Source organism: Myotis yumanensis, unplaced genomic scaffold (assembly GCF_028538775.1).
Source record: "Myotis yumanensis isolate MYYU_CA2020_CCGP unplaced genomic scaffold, mMyoYum1.0.hap1 SCAF_10, whole genome shotgun sequence".
Taxonomy (NCBI): domain Eukaryota; kingdom Metazoa; phylum Chordata; class Mammalia; order Chiroptera; family Vespertilionidae; genus Myotis; species Myotis yumanensis.
In genome coordinates this window covers 69723174-69735544 of record NW_027223761.1, presented here as the reverse complement: position 1 = coordinate 69735544, position 12371 = coordinate 69723174, and the positions used below count along the sequence as shown (strand labels likewise).

Below are 12371 nucleotides of genomic sequence, written 5' to 3'. Positions count from 1 at the left end.
ATAAGAAATTTTTTAGTTAAATGATTTAAATAAGGTGAGGTGAACTATTTACCAATAATTCCTCAAAACAAAAGCTGAGAAATTTGGTTAGAGAAATAGCAACGGTAAGTATTAGCTGGCTGGTAAGCCAGTGAAGATTCTTTGGAATCTAAATGGGTTAATCTCATTTTCTTTATGTCATCTAGTCAAGTTCTATGAGATTAAGAGACATGATTGGATTCTGGATGGTCTTCTACAGAGGCAACTTCATAAGTAGGAAAGTGAGTAGGAAATGTAAGATTCAAATGTAAAAACAAAAATATAGGAGAAAAGGAAGACCAATACATATTGCTTTCTTGTAGAAAGCAATTTAAAAAGATTTGGCAAGATAGCACTCTCTGTCAAGTAAAAGAATAGAGGACAATTTACACTTCTCTTCCTTACTATACTATTAGCTGCTTGAGTGAAGAGATATTATTTGTCGAGCAGAAAACGCTTGATAGATATTTATTAAACGAATAAATGAATTTTATATGATATTTAACAGTATTCAAATTTTAGATCATATGACCAGATCCCTGAGAAATTTAGGATTATAATTAAAACACAATCAATCCTATCTTAGATCTTCACAGGAACTTACCAATAAGTGGATACGGTGCCTCTTCTTTGCCAGAATTGACCCATAACTGGTAATCTCTGTCAGAGCCCTTGGAAACAAAAGAATTAACAATACTTCTTTTAAGTCTGGTGATTGTATGAAGACACATCTTTTGGCATTTTTATGTTTTGCAACAGAAAAATGGAAACGATATAAATACCTTCAGATTCATGGGAGTGATTATAGTTTTTGAAGAAGACAGTGCTAATTCCTACAACCCTTCTCCCCTCTCTCCAATCCCCAACAGAGTACTCCGGAATCCTGCCCTCTTTTCCTAGCAATGGCTCGTAATCCAAGAGCTGCAACAGAGTCAGAACCTCACTCTATGGGCAGCCGATGGAATGTGCAGTCACAAAGGAAGAGAAACTTCCTGGTTTTCTAAAAGACTAAGGTCTTCTTTAGAGTCCTGGCTTCAGCTATGATGTCTCAGAGAACATTCAACTTAATCTCCAAAATGCACCTAAAAAAACAACCTTGCCATCCAGGAAGCCACAGACACTGTAGTGTCGTGATGAAAAACTAAAATTCTCAAAGGCTGACTAGGAGCTCAGCTGCTTCTGAGCAGAAGACTGACCAAGAGGCTTTGAGGAGATAGGTAGCTGGCACAATCTACACTGGCTTTGTTTTGGGCAAGCAAGTTCAGCCCTAGGGACAGAAAGGACAAGAATTCTGTCTAGAGAACTGACCCAGTGATGGGAAACAATGAAATTGTTCACTAGCAGAATTATAACCCAACTTCAAAGAAATAACACTAAATGATACAAACTGTGCTGTATCCTTTAGAAGAAGAAAAAAGCAAAAATGTTTAAAGTGAAGCCAGAAAAGATTAGCAATACTAATATTCCTGCCTTTATCTTCTGATTAAAAATCATGGCCCTGCTCTGGCCTGATGGCTCAGTTGGTTGGAGCACCATCCTGTACATCAAAAGGTTGCAGGTTAAAAAAAAAAAAGGTTGAGGGTTTGACTCTTGGTCAGGGCACATACTTAGGTTGTGGGTCCGACTGATGTTTCTCTCTCTCTAAAATTAATAAAAAAATATGTCTTCTGGTGAGAAAAAAATTATGACCGTGACCTTATAATCAAGGGTAGTGGCTATGGAGAATATACATCCTTTCCCCTCCCCAAGTCTATTTGTCATTTTCTCCCTCACTTCCTAGTCAAGAAATTTTATTGTGAATAGGAGGAACAATTTAATAAAAATCCTTTCTTTTTTGGGTAATGTCTGGAAACACTGTAATAATCTTTTAGAAGTGTGAAAATCATTATACCAAATAGAAACACTTTTGGTCTGAGGAGATGGATCACTTTATCCAAAGGAAAAGCATACATAAGAAAATGAATCAGGTCTTAATTAATCCTTTCCTTCCCCTTAAATTCATTCTCTTCCAAGACATAATTCTATAAGCTTAGAAGTCAATGCAGAGGTGCATTCTTCACTCAGTGCATATAAACTTCATGGGGAGAGGGGACGTGGAGGAGGGAATAGGGGAGATAAATGGTGATGGGCGGAGACTTGACTTGGGGTGCTGAACACAAAGTATAGTGTACAAATGAAAAAAATGTAATTAGATTTACAATATATTATTACATTTAATTAAAAGAAATCAGATTTCTTATCCTAAGTTTTGGTAGTCCTGAGGTTTTAAAGGCTTACTATGGCATTATGTAAAAGCAAATCTAAATATAATTAATAAGATTATGGCACATAGTAACCATATGACATATGCCACCTCATAGTAACACCCTGTTTTCATAGAGGACCTCACTCAAGAAATGGTGTTGGTCAAGCGCATCCTTTAGTTTAAGTCACTCCCTTTAATAAAAGTATCCACCGAATGGTGTTTATATACCAGGAGGGAGGAGATGAGGAGAACTTTCCAGTTCTTTTCCCCCTGCCTCATCTTCAAATATTCCGATCTGCACCATTAATAAAATTTCAAAATGTGTCTTTGCCCAATAAAACAGAAAGAAACTAAAAGCAAAAGAGGGGTAAATGTGGCATGCAGACTAAAGCTCTTTAAATTCCTGATCTAATTCAAAGCTTGTTTTTAAAATTACCAATTCATTAGAGGTACCAGCCATCTCATCCTCTGGACCTGCAGGTTTCTAGCTATGTGTTCTTTATGTAAAAATCCTACTACATAGCAAATCCTTCAGAATTCTTCACCCTAAGGCTCACTGATTCTTGGGATAATAAGAATAACTATCAGGTAAGGGAAAAGAACTAGGAGAAGATATGGGGAAAGAAGAGTCAGATAGTGACAAGTGGGAAAGGAGGAAGAGGTTGAAAATTTCTTATTAAGAATCTTATACCCCAAAACTCTCCAACTGTATATAGCATATTGCAATATAATCTATATTATTTTATTAGCACTCTAAAATTAGTGTAAAATCTTATGCTTTTCAGTTTGCACAGTTTTTAAAATGGGAGAAGAATAGCACCCAATATGAAGCTAATATTAAAGCTTTACTGTCCTTATTTTCTACATTTTGGGGGACAAAGTATGACTTTTGTATCTCTAGCAATCAGCTGTCTTATGATGGGAGGGATGATATTTACATGAACTTAAAGTTTCAAAGTGTGTTGATTAGGCTACCCAGCAGAGTGACTTACAGTTATCCCTAGCATTGAGAGAGACATGCTGATAACTTCATTCGCTGTGTCTGAATTCGTTATTGTTATAGTTTTAGACTGTAGAAAAAAAGAAATGAGAAATACAGCTATAAATAAAGGACTTAAAAACAGGTGAACAAGTAATTATTGTCAAATGATTATTTCAACGCAAATCTTGATTTCCAGCGTTGACAGAGTAAAAGCACATGACTTAATTAGAAAACAACTCTTGCTTATAACTTACTTGCATTCCATTATATATTACGTCTTTAATAAGACATCTATTTATCTTAAGATAAAGAATATGTGGCTCACAAATCTAAGAGTGCAAGCAAGGAAGAAACAGAGTAAATGTATTTTAGAGAAAGTATATGGACCATCCTCCCAACCAAAAAGAAATCAATGAGGTTGGGCCCCTGTGTCATCTCCAGAATTGTATTTCCACAATGTGTGATAAAAGAGGGAGAGAGCTGGATCACTTTCTATTTCTTCCTGAGTACTGTTTTCATAGTGTGGATTTTATTTATTTGCATGGTAAATAGTCAGTTTAGGTAAAATCATAAAAATAACTGGTTATTAAAGACATTTACAGTTTAGAATTTTTAAAAAACACTATTTATTGAGCACTTGCTATATGTCAGGCATTGTGGCTATTGAGATTTTCATTGTTGCAATCTGTAGAGGCCTTAAAACCAATGAGACTAGCAAAGAGGACTGAAATGTTAGAAAGCTTAATTCTGTTACCAACTCTGCCCTTGAATAGGGTTATCTATAATAGCTCTGTGCTAAGCTAATTGAGAAACTACTGCTTAAAAACAGGAAGACAGTTTGCAACAAACAAGAAGAGTAACAAGATTCTGAGATAGCTGTAGTGTTAACTGAATCCCATGACATTGTTTAAGACAATGCAATACTATCAAAAAAGAAATGTTTACTATTATAATGGTCAGATAAATCAGGAATTAAGGCAGTGTCACTGATAGGGCTTAAATGGCACAAATAAGTAGAATAGAATCAAAATGATACCTAACTAAAATTATATAAAAATAAAGGTAAGTAAAATCCATTGAAAATTCATCACTTATCCCTCCATTATAGTATTTTTTCCTCTATGAACCCCTTGACATGACAAATTGCCTCTTAAGGTTGTTTGTTTATTGATTTCAAATTGTGCTCCATGTAGGTCCAAGGATTATGCAAATGTGCTTCAGAATCTAACAGGGAGGGCTCAGAGCACTCAGCCCAGTGTTTGTCTTTGCCAAGAGTGGCAAAGAGGTTTTATATTGGGTTTTAACTTGAGATATAATTTCATGAAAGGCTTCTGTCTTTTTTAAAAAAAGTTTGTAAATCCCTCCATTTAATTTAAAGAAACTCTCTCATGAATTGAGGAATCTATCCGGGAATACTAATAATTACTCCCAAGGTGGCTGGTTTCTAAGAGAATTTTTCTTAATATTAGGCACATATGTCCAAGACAGTAATTACAGGATGCGTATTTTTCTGTGCATGCCTTTCTGGTAGACAAAACAAATGAATTTCACCAGATAGTGCTCTCCGGCAAGTAAACAAATAAAACAGACAAAACTGAAAACCTGGCTATGTTTTTCCATATCAGCAGAATTCATTGACAGGTTATATAACTAAAGGCAAAGGAAATAGAATGCTTCCCATACAGGCATTCTCTCTGGGAGCAGGGCTCCCTGAAAGGAGACCCCTGCCGGGAAGCAACTTCAGACAGCAAAGGAGTGTGTGTCATATCCTGGATTTAACGGGGGCACTAGTGATGAAGACACAGCACCCAAACACCTTGCGTGTCTTCTATTCCAAATGACAGTGACCACCAGTCCTTTCTTTCTCAAGCACACATTTCCATACACTGGAAGGGTTTAAAAAAAAGTTCAAGGGATTTTCCATGAAAATCCTGAATGTAACCAATTGCCACAACTGAATCAAAACCAGAAGAAAAAGAGTGATGGTTTTATATATTTATTTATTCTTTGCTATTTTGCTACAGGAGATCTCTGTAGTCTTTATAAATAAAAATCTGAGTATTTCCCTCAAGCAGTAACATCTGGCACTCAGGTCAGAATATTTGCATAACTTTTGCTTTTGGCCCAAACACAACTGTTTGTATTACATATTTTTTTCCACACACAAAACGATTCTGTGTGATCTAGAGCTGCTGTGAAGTATGACAATTAATAGCAAAAATAAAAATATTCACAAGTTTCCATTTTGTTCATCATTGATAACATCTTAACACTTGTACTATGCTGCAGTCTTCGAATTACACATAATAACCAGAATTAAGTAGACTTAATTTTTATTTGACCAATATGATAAAAACTGTGTGAAAGAAATGTGCTGATCCCTAAAAAATGTCACCTTTCCCAGCTCGCCCACTTATTGACCTGAGGAAGTCAATCCCCCTAAAAACCTAAAGAATGAAGAACTTTCCAGAACCACTCTCTACTTAAGAAATGATAAGCTGCAAAAAATTTCTTAATACTAATACGAAGTGGCTCCCTGTGGAAATGGCTTTAGTACAAGCCTCTACAGATGCCACTGAAAGGATCCAGAGAGACATGAATGCAGAGGGAAGACAGACATCTGACAAGCAATATTCCTTCCAAGTGTAAGTGTTAAATACCCACGTTACTATGAATTTCTCTTGCTTCATTTTCTCTAGGGTTTACTTTTCATGTATACAAGGCACATACATACCCAGGAAAACGTGTTTTGCCACAGTGCTATTTCTAAATGCCTTCCTTGCATAGCACACACACAGTCTGTCTGTCTGCCTGCCTGTCTCTTTTTTTGTGCATGGTGTTCTGCCTTATGCAGGGACTTGGAATTTAATTTCTGGCTTAGAAACACTTACATAGGCACAATTCCCAATGTCCTTGGCGAAGATTTTGAGGGGAATGCTCTTCGGATAGTCCTTCTCTTTCTCTAGAGTGATGTATCTAATCAAATGCAACAACAACCCAAAACAACACTGAGTCAGATGGATTTTTGCTAAGTAGCTTATTTTTAAATCAATCTATTTTGCTAATATTTTCAATATACTTTTATGGTATTTTTAAAAAGACAGATGGAAAGACTCAGCAAACTCAGATTACATTATGGGTTGGAAGAGAAAAAATTCTCAGGACATTAGGCATGGGCACAAAAAAGAACGGGAGATCCATTTCCAGTGTGAGGTTTGAGAAGCACAGTCAGGTTTAGGCGTCTCTGGGTGATGTCTTATCCTCAAAGCTTCCCTACCTTCTCTCGATAAGCCCAGCACCTTAATTATGTATTGGAAAACGCATAATACTTCACTAGACCAAAGCAAAGCAATGGCCTTTCACTTCTCATTTAGCTCTTCAGGGGAGGGGTAATCTTGGTGATCCCATTGCTTGGGAAGGGAGAGAGGAAAGAATGGAGGGAAGAACTACAGGAATATGAGATGGACCTAAACTGATCATTTTAGTCTGTGCGCTCAAAGGTAGGAATAATGATTGATTTTAAGGTGCTCAGCAGAAAACCCTCCATATATGAAAACTTAATGCATGCTCTGAGGGAACTGTTAGCTCCAAATGGTAAGGCTGGGGACAGGAAAAGAGATGGAAAACATTACTAATTTTTTGTCTAAAATAAGTAACCAGACTCAATGTTCTTCCTAGAAAGAAATACATGACATGAGAAAACATTATTTATAGTATGTAGTAGCTTGTGCACAGTCTAAATAACAACTTATTTGAGGACAAATGAACAATTTCTACTAGGGAAAAGGGGAAAAGTTGGGGGTCTTTGCAGAGATGAATTTAACTCATTTAACTATGTTAAAGATTAAAAATATGTACACTGAAAAACGTACCTCTGAAGGAGAGAGAGCCATTTGTCCTTCAGTTCTGGGGAACTGCAAATAAAATGGGAGAGAAAAATTAAACCTCATAAAATACTTCTGCTAACATATTTAAGTCAATCAACTATCCACAGCCTGCTGTTACTGGCGTAGCTGCAAACTACTGCAACCTTGCCTCTGAAGTGAAACTCCCTGCTAGGAAAAACTGTACAGTCAAGTACAGTTTTATTAAAACCTTCTGGATCCAAGAGACACCCATTTTCTTACTTTATGACTCTTCTATGAGTGGTACTCTTATAGTGGAAAGCACTTGATTTAGAATCCAAACATCTGATTTCAAGGATATACGTAAACTATATGATGACGGGCAAATCACATAACATCTTTAAGCTTCAGTTTCCACATCTGTGAAACAGGGCTAATTATCTCAGAGTGTCTGGTAGTGATAAGTGCCATTCAAACGGAATGTATGCTTAACTTGAGATTAAAGAGATTAAGCAGAAATTTGGCATACCAATAGCCAAGAAACCAGTTTGTTGCCAAGAAAAGAAGCATTTATTTCTTCATACATATAGTAGATTTGTAATTTAGTAAATAAATACATCTAAAATGTTTCTTCTATTTATTTTTCTTTAAATAATTTTTTTATTTTTCAATTACAGTTGATGTACAATATTATATTAGTTTCAGGTGTACATCCCAGTGATTAGACATTTATATAATTTAGGATCACCCAGATAAATCTAGTACCCATCTGACACCATACATAGTTATTACAATATTTTTGAATATATTCCCTATGCTATACTTACATGATTATTCTGTAACTAACAATTTGTACTTCTTAATCCCTTCACTTTTTTCAATCATCCCCCAACTCCCCTCCCATCTAGCAACTGTTAAAATATTCTCTGTATCTGTGAGTCTGCTGTTCTGCTTGTTCACTTATTTTGTTTTATAGATTCACATGTAAGTGAAATCATATGACATTTTTCTTTCTCTGACTTATTTCTCTCAAACAATATCCCTAGGTCTATCCATGTTGCTGCAGATTTCATTTTTTTAAAATGGCTGAGTCATATTCCATTGTATCATATGTGCATTACTTATTTTTTATACATTTATCTATTGATGAATAGTTAGGTTGCTCCCATATCATGGCTATTGTAAATAATGCTGCAATGAACATATAAATGTATGTATATGTCTTTTTAATTCATGACTTGTTTTTCTTTGGATAAATATCTAATAGTGAAATTGCTGGTCCTTTGTCTCTTGCTATAGCCTTTGTTTTGGTAGCTATATCGTCTGGTGTATTGCTATCCTGGCTTTTTTTTTTTTTCCATTTCCATCTCATGAAATAACTTTCTCTATTCCTTTCAGTTTGTGTGTCTTTTTATCAGAAGTGACAGCATAAATAATAAAGGTCTTGTTTTGCTATCCATTCAGCCACTGTATGTATTTTGATTGGAACATTTGATCCATTTGCATTTAAAATAATTTTTGATAGATATATATTTATTGCCATTTTGTTATTCATATTTTTGAGCTCCTCCTCCTCCTTCTTCTTGAATCTTTAACATTTCTTGTAATACTGGTTTGGTGGTGATGAACTCCTTTAGCCTTTTCTTGTTTGGGAAACTCTTTATCTGTCCTTAGATTCTAAATGATAGCTTTTCTGGTAGAATAATCTTGGTTGTAGGTCCTTGCTTTTCTTTTTTTAAAAAAATATTTTATTGATTTTTTTACAGAGAGGAAGGGAGAGGGATAGAGAGTTTGAAACATCGATGAGAGAGAAACATTGATCAACTGCCTCCTCCACACCTCCCACTGGGGATGTGCCCACAACCAAGGTACATGCCCTTGACCGGAATCGAACCCGGGAACCCTCAGTCTGCAGGCCGACGCTCTATCCACTGAGCCAAACCGGTCAGGGCTAGGTCCTTGCTTTTTATCACTTTTAATATTTCATACCACTCCCTTCTGGCTGAAGGCCCTCCTGAGGTGTTTACACTGAGCTTTGACTGGCACTAGCCCCCACTGTCCTGGCAGAACAGGGTAGTTTTGTTGTTTGCTACTTTCTGTAAATGTAACCGTGCAGTATGCACTATTTTGTGTCTGGCTTCTTTCGTTCAACATCATGTTTGTGAGACTTACACATATTACTGCATGTGGTTTTTGATTACCCATTCTCATTGCTATATAATGTTCCATTGTTTGAATGCACAGCATACATTACTTTAAAAATTATAAAGTATAAAGTATGTCAGGTTAATTTATTAAGATTGACTCGTGTAGTCGTCTTGTATTTCTCCCTTTCTCCTTCTCTATGCAAGCAGACAGGGCTTGTTTTCCTTAGTAAATTCTCAATCTCAGGCAGTTTTTACAGAACTAAAAACAGAAGATCATGGCTACCTACCTTAGAGTTTGATAAACTCCTCAGCTCATTTGATAAGAGCAAGGAGGGGAGGAAGCAGTCTGTCTGAGAGAAGGAAAAAGGGAAAGGCAGATTGGAAAGATTCCCTAAAATTTGAGAGAGGATAGAGTCTGTCATCCTTGATAGTGAGCTGGGAACCATATGTTACTCAGTGGAGGTGCCTCAGGAAACAGCACCCAGAAGAAATGATTGTGAGGGGCAATGAGGGAGACCTGTTCTTAGGCACCAAGGTTTCCATATCAACAAAGATGCCTGCACCACCCATGTGGGAAGGAGTATCTTTGGATGTACTAGTGAAAGAACAACACTAAGGACAGAAAAAGATGATGACCATAATAAATTGAAGTTCAGAAGCTTTTCATCTGTTTTGGAAACATCAGAGAAATCTCCTGTATTCTGCTTCTAACCTAATGTACTGGTAACAGGAGTTCCAGTAAGGAAGAAAATTTGATTTCTTAACAGCCCAGCAAAATGTGGGCTCAAGATGGGTTCTAATTTGATCTATATATAAACAGGCTTTTCTTGCATACCTGTTTGTAGACTAAGATTCATACTAGGTACTTAAGTTAAAATATTGATTCTCTTTTTAGATTTAAATATTGCCTGTGTCTTTTGAACAACGTTCCCGTTTTCCTATACATTAGGTCCTAGAATAATGTGTTTTGTTCAACATTGTTTTATTGTAACATTGATGAAAAAAATGTGATTCCTGGCTGAGGCCTCTGTCTGTGTATTTTGCAGGCTGTTACCATATCTGTATGTAACTGATGTGCTTTAAATTGTCCCAGTATGAGTGAATGTGTGGTGTGTGTGTGTGTGTGTGTGTGTGTGTGTGTGCACTGTGTGAGGGAATGTAGTCTTGTCCAGAGTTGGGTCCTGCCTTGCTCTCTGAGCTGCAAAGATAGGCTCCAGCCACCTGTGACCCTCAACTGCAACAAGCCAGCTAAAAAAGAATTACCTTTCTTGTTTTCATAACCTTTACAGTATGTGTAGCTCAGACTTATTTCAATATTTAACATTAGAGGTGTTTTGTGTCTGTATTTGGATGCTTGGTGGTGTTTTTTTGACCAGTACTCTGCTGTAGGAACTTCCTTTGCTTATATCTATGTACTAGCCTATGGTAAATTTAGTTTTGTTATACATGGTTTTTTTAGTCAGTTTCCAAGGAGCTATCAATGGTGTTAAATGAGGACTTAACATATAGTTATCTGTAAAATCAAGGTGCTGACCCCATTTTTCTGGTGGATACAGAACTTATGTATGTGAATCAAAGTACAAGCATTGGTGGAGATATGAAATTCCTTCTGGCCTTTTTTGAGACGTGCTGATCTATCCCATTTCCCAAGGTAAAGCGTGGAGAGTTCACATTTATGTTTGCTCGTCCCCCAATCTGACTTGATTAGAAATGCCCCACAGATTCTGGCAGCTGTTTGTCGATCATATATTTCAAAGCTGTTATTGTTTTGCTTCTTTATTAATATTAGAGTGACTGCTTCTTGAACTACCTGATGGCATAGTAAACTGATCATGGCCTTGATTTTCTGAATATTTACCGAGATCTAGATATCATTTCTGATGTTCTTCACCCCTTCCTAAAGATCTGAGCTTCCCTCTGATATCATTTCACTTCAGGCTGAAAAACTTGCATCAACAGTTTTTTTATAGTACAGTTCTGCTGGCAATGAATTCTTAATAAAAAAAAGATTTTTACTTTACTTTCATTTCTGAGGGATATATTTGCTGGATATAGTATTCTAGGTTGAAGTATTTTTCTTTCAACACTTTAATGATGCCATTCCACTCTCTTCTGAAACCACCGTAATTTCTGATGAAAAACCCACAGTGATGCAAATTGTTGTTCCTTTGTATGTAATGTGTTGTGTTTCTCTGGCATTTTCAAGATTTTTCTCTTATTTTTTGTTTATAGCAGTTGTCTATAACATAACAAGGTGATGTTTTCTTCATACTCCTGTTTAGTGTCCAATGAGCTTATTGAACCTGTACATTTTATGTCTTTCACCAAATCTCTAAGGTTTTCAAACCATTAGTTCTTTAAATATTCATTATGTCTCATTCCCTCTTTCTTCTTTTTCTGGAATTCCAATTACATGTATATTATGCCTTTTGGTATTTTCCAATAAGTCTCTGAATCATTTTTCATTAAAAAATCTTTTTTTTAACCTTATTCTTCAGATCAGACAATTTGTATTGATTTAGCTTCAAATTTGCTCCTTCCCTTTTCATTTCCATTCTGCAACTAAGGCCACACAGGATTTTAAAATTTAAGATGTTGTAGTTTTCAGTTCTAGAATTTTCATTTGGCTCTTTTTTATATTTTCTATTTCTCTACTGGTATTGCTTATCTTTTCATTTATTTCAATTTGCTTCCCTTTTACCTACTGAACAGAGTATAAGAGTTGCTTTAAAGTTCTTTTCTGATAATTCCACATATGGAACATCTCAGGATTAGCCTTTTAACTATATTTTCCCTTTCCTTTTTCTTTGTATGTTAAGAAATTTTAGGTTGATTCTGGACATCACAATATTTTTTTTTTGGAGACTGAGTTATGTCATCGTTGCCAAACAGTGTTGATGTTTCTGTTTCAACAGACAAGTAACTTGAGCAGACTCAAGCTACAACTCTACCTCACCCACCGTGGGCAGCATCTCCTCAGTTCAATTATTTTATTCTTAGCTTCAAGTTGCTTTGAGTCTGTTCCATGCAGATGTGGTTCAGCAGTTATCTAAAGATTTGGGTAGAGTCTATACACAAAATTTGGAGCTTAACTTCTCTGACGCTCTCCTTTTTGAGATTTCCTTCCTCACTTT

At 36.0% G+C, this 12371-nt stretch overlaps 1 protein-coding gene across 3 annotated transcripts in view; it reads right to left on the bottom strand.

Annotated features, from left to right (window-relative positions):
* The window catches only part of ARHGAP20 (Rho GTPase activating protein 20), a 94960-nt gene that overhangs the window by 21007 nt on the left and 61582 nt on the right, over positions 1-12371 (bottom strand). For all 3 annotated transcript variants that reach the window (XM_070425953.1, XM_070425952.1, XM_070425954.1), the window contains exons 5-8: positions 7118-7159; positions 6137-6221; positions 3256-3333; positions 623-689 (exon numbers count right to left, since the gene is read on the bottom strand). In XM_070425953.1, the coding sequence (XP_070282054.1) occupies positions 623-689; positions 3256-3333; positions 6137-6221; positions 7118-7159 (272 nt within the window). The remainder of the gene's footprint in view (positions 1-622; positions 690-3255; positions 3334-6136; positions 6222-7117; positions 7160-12371) is intronic.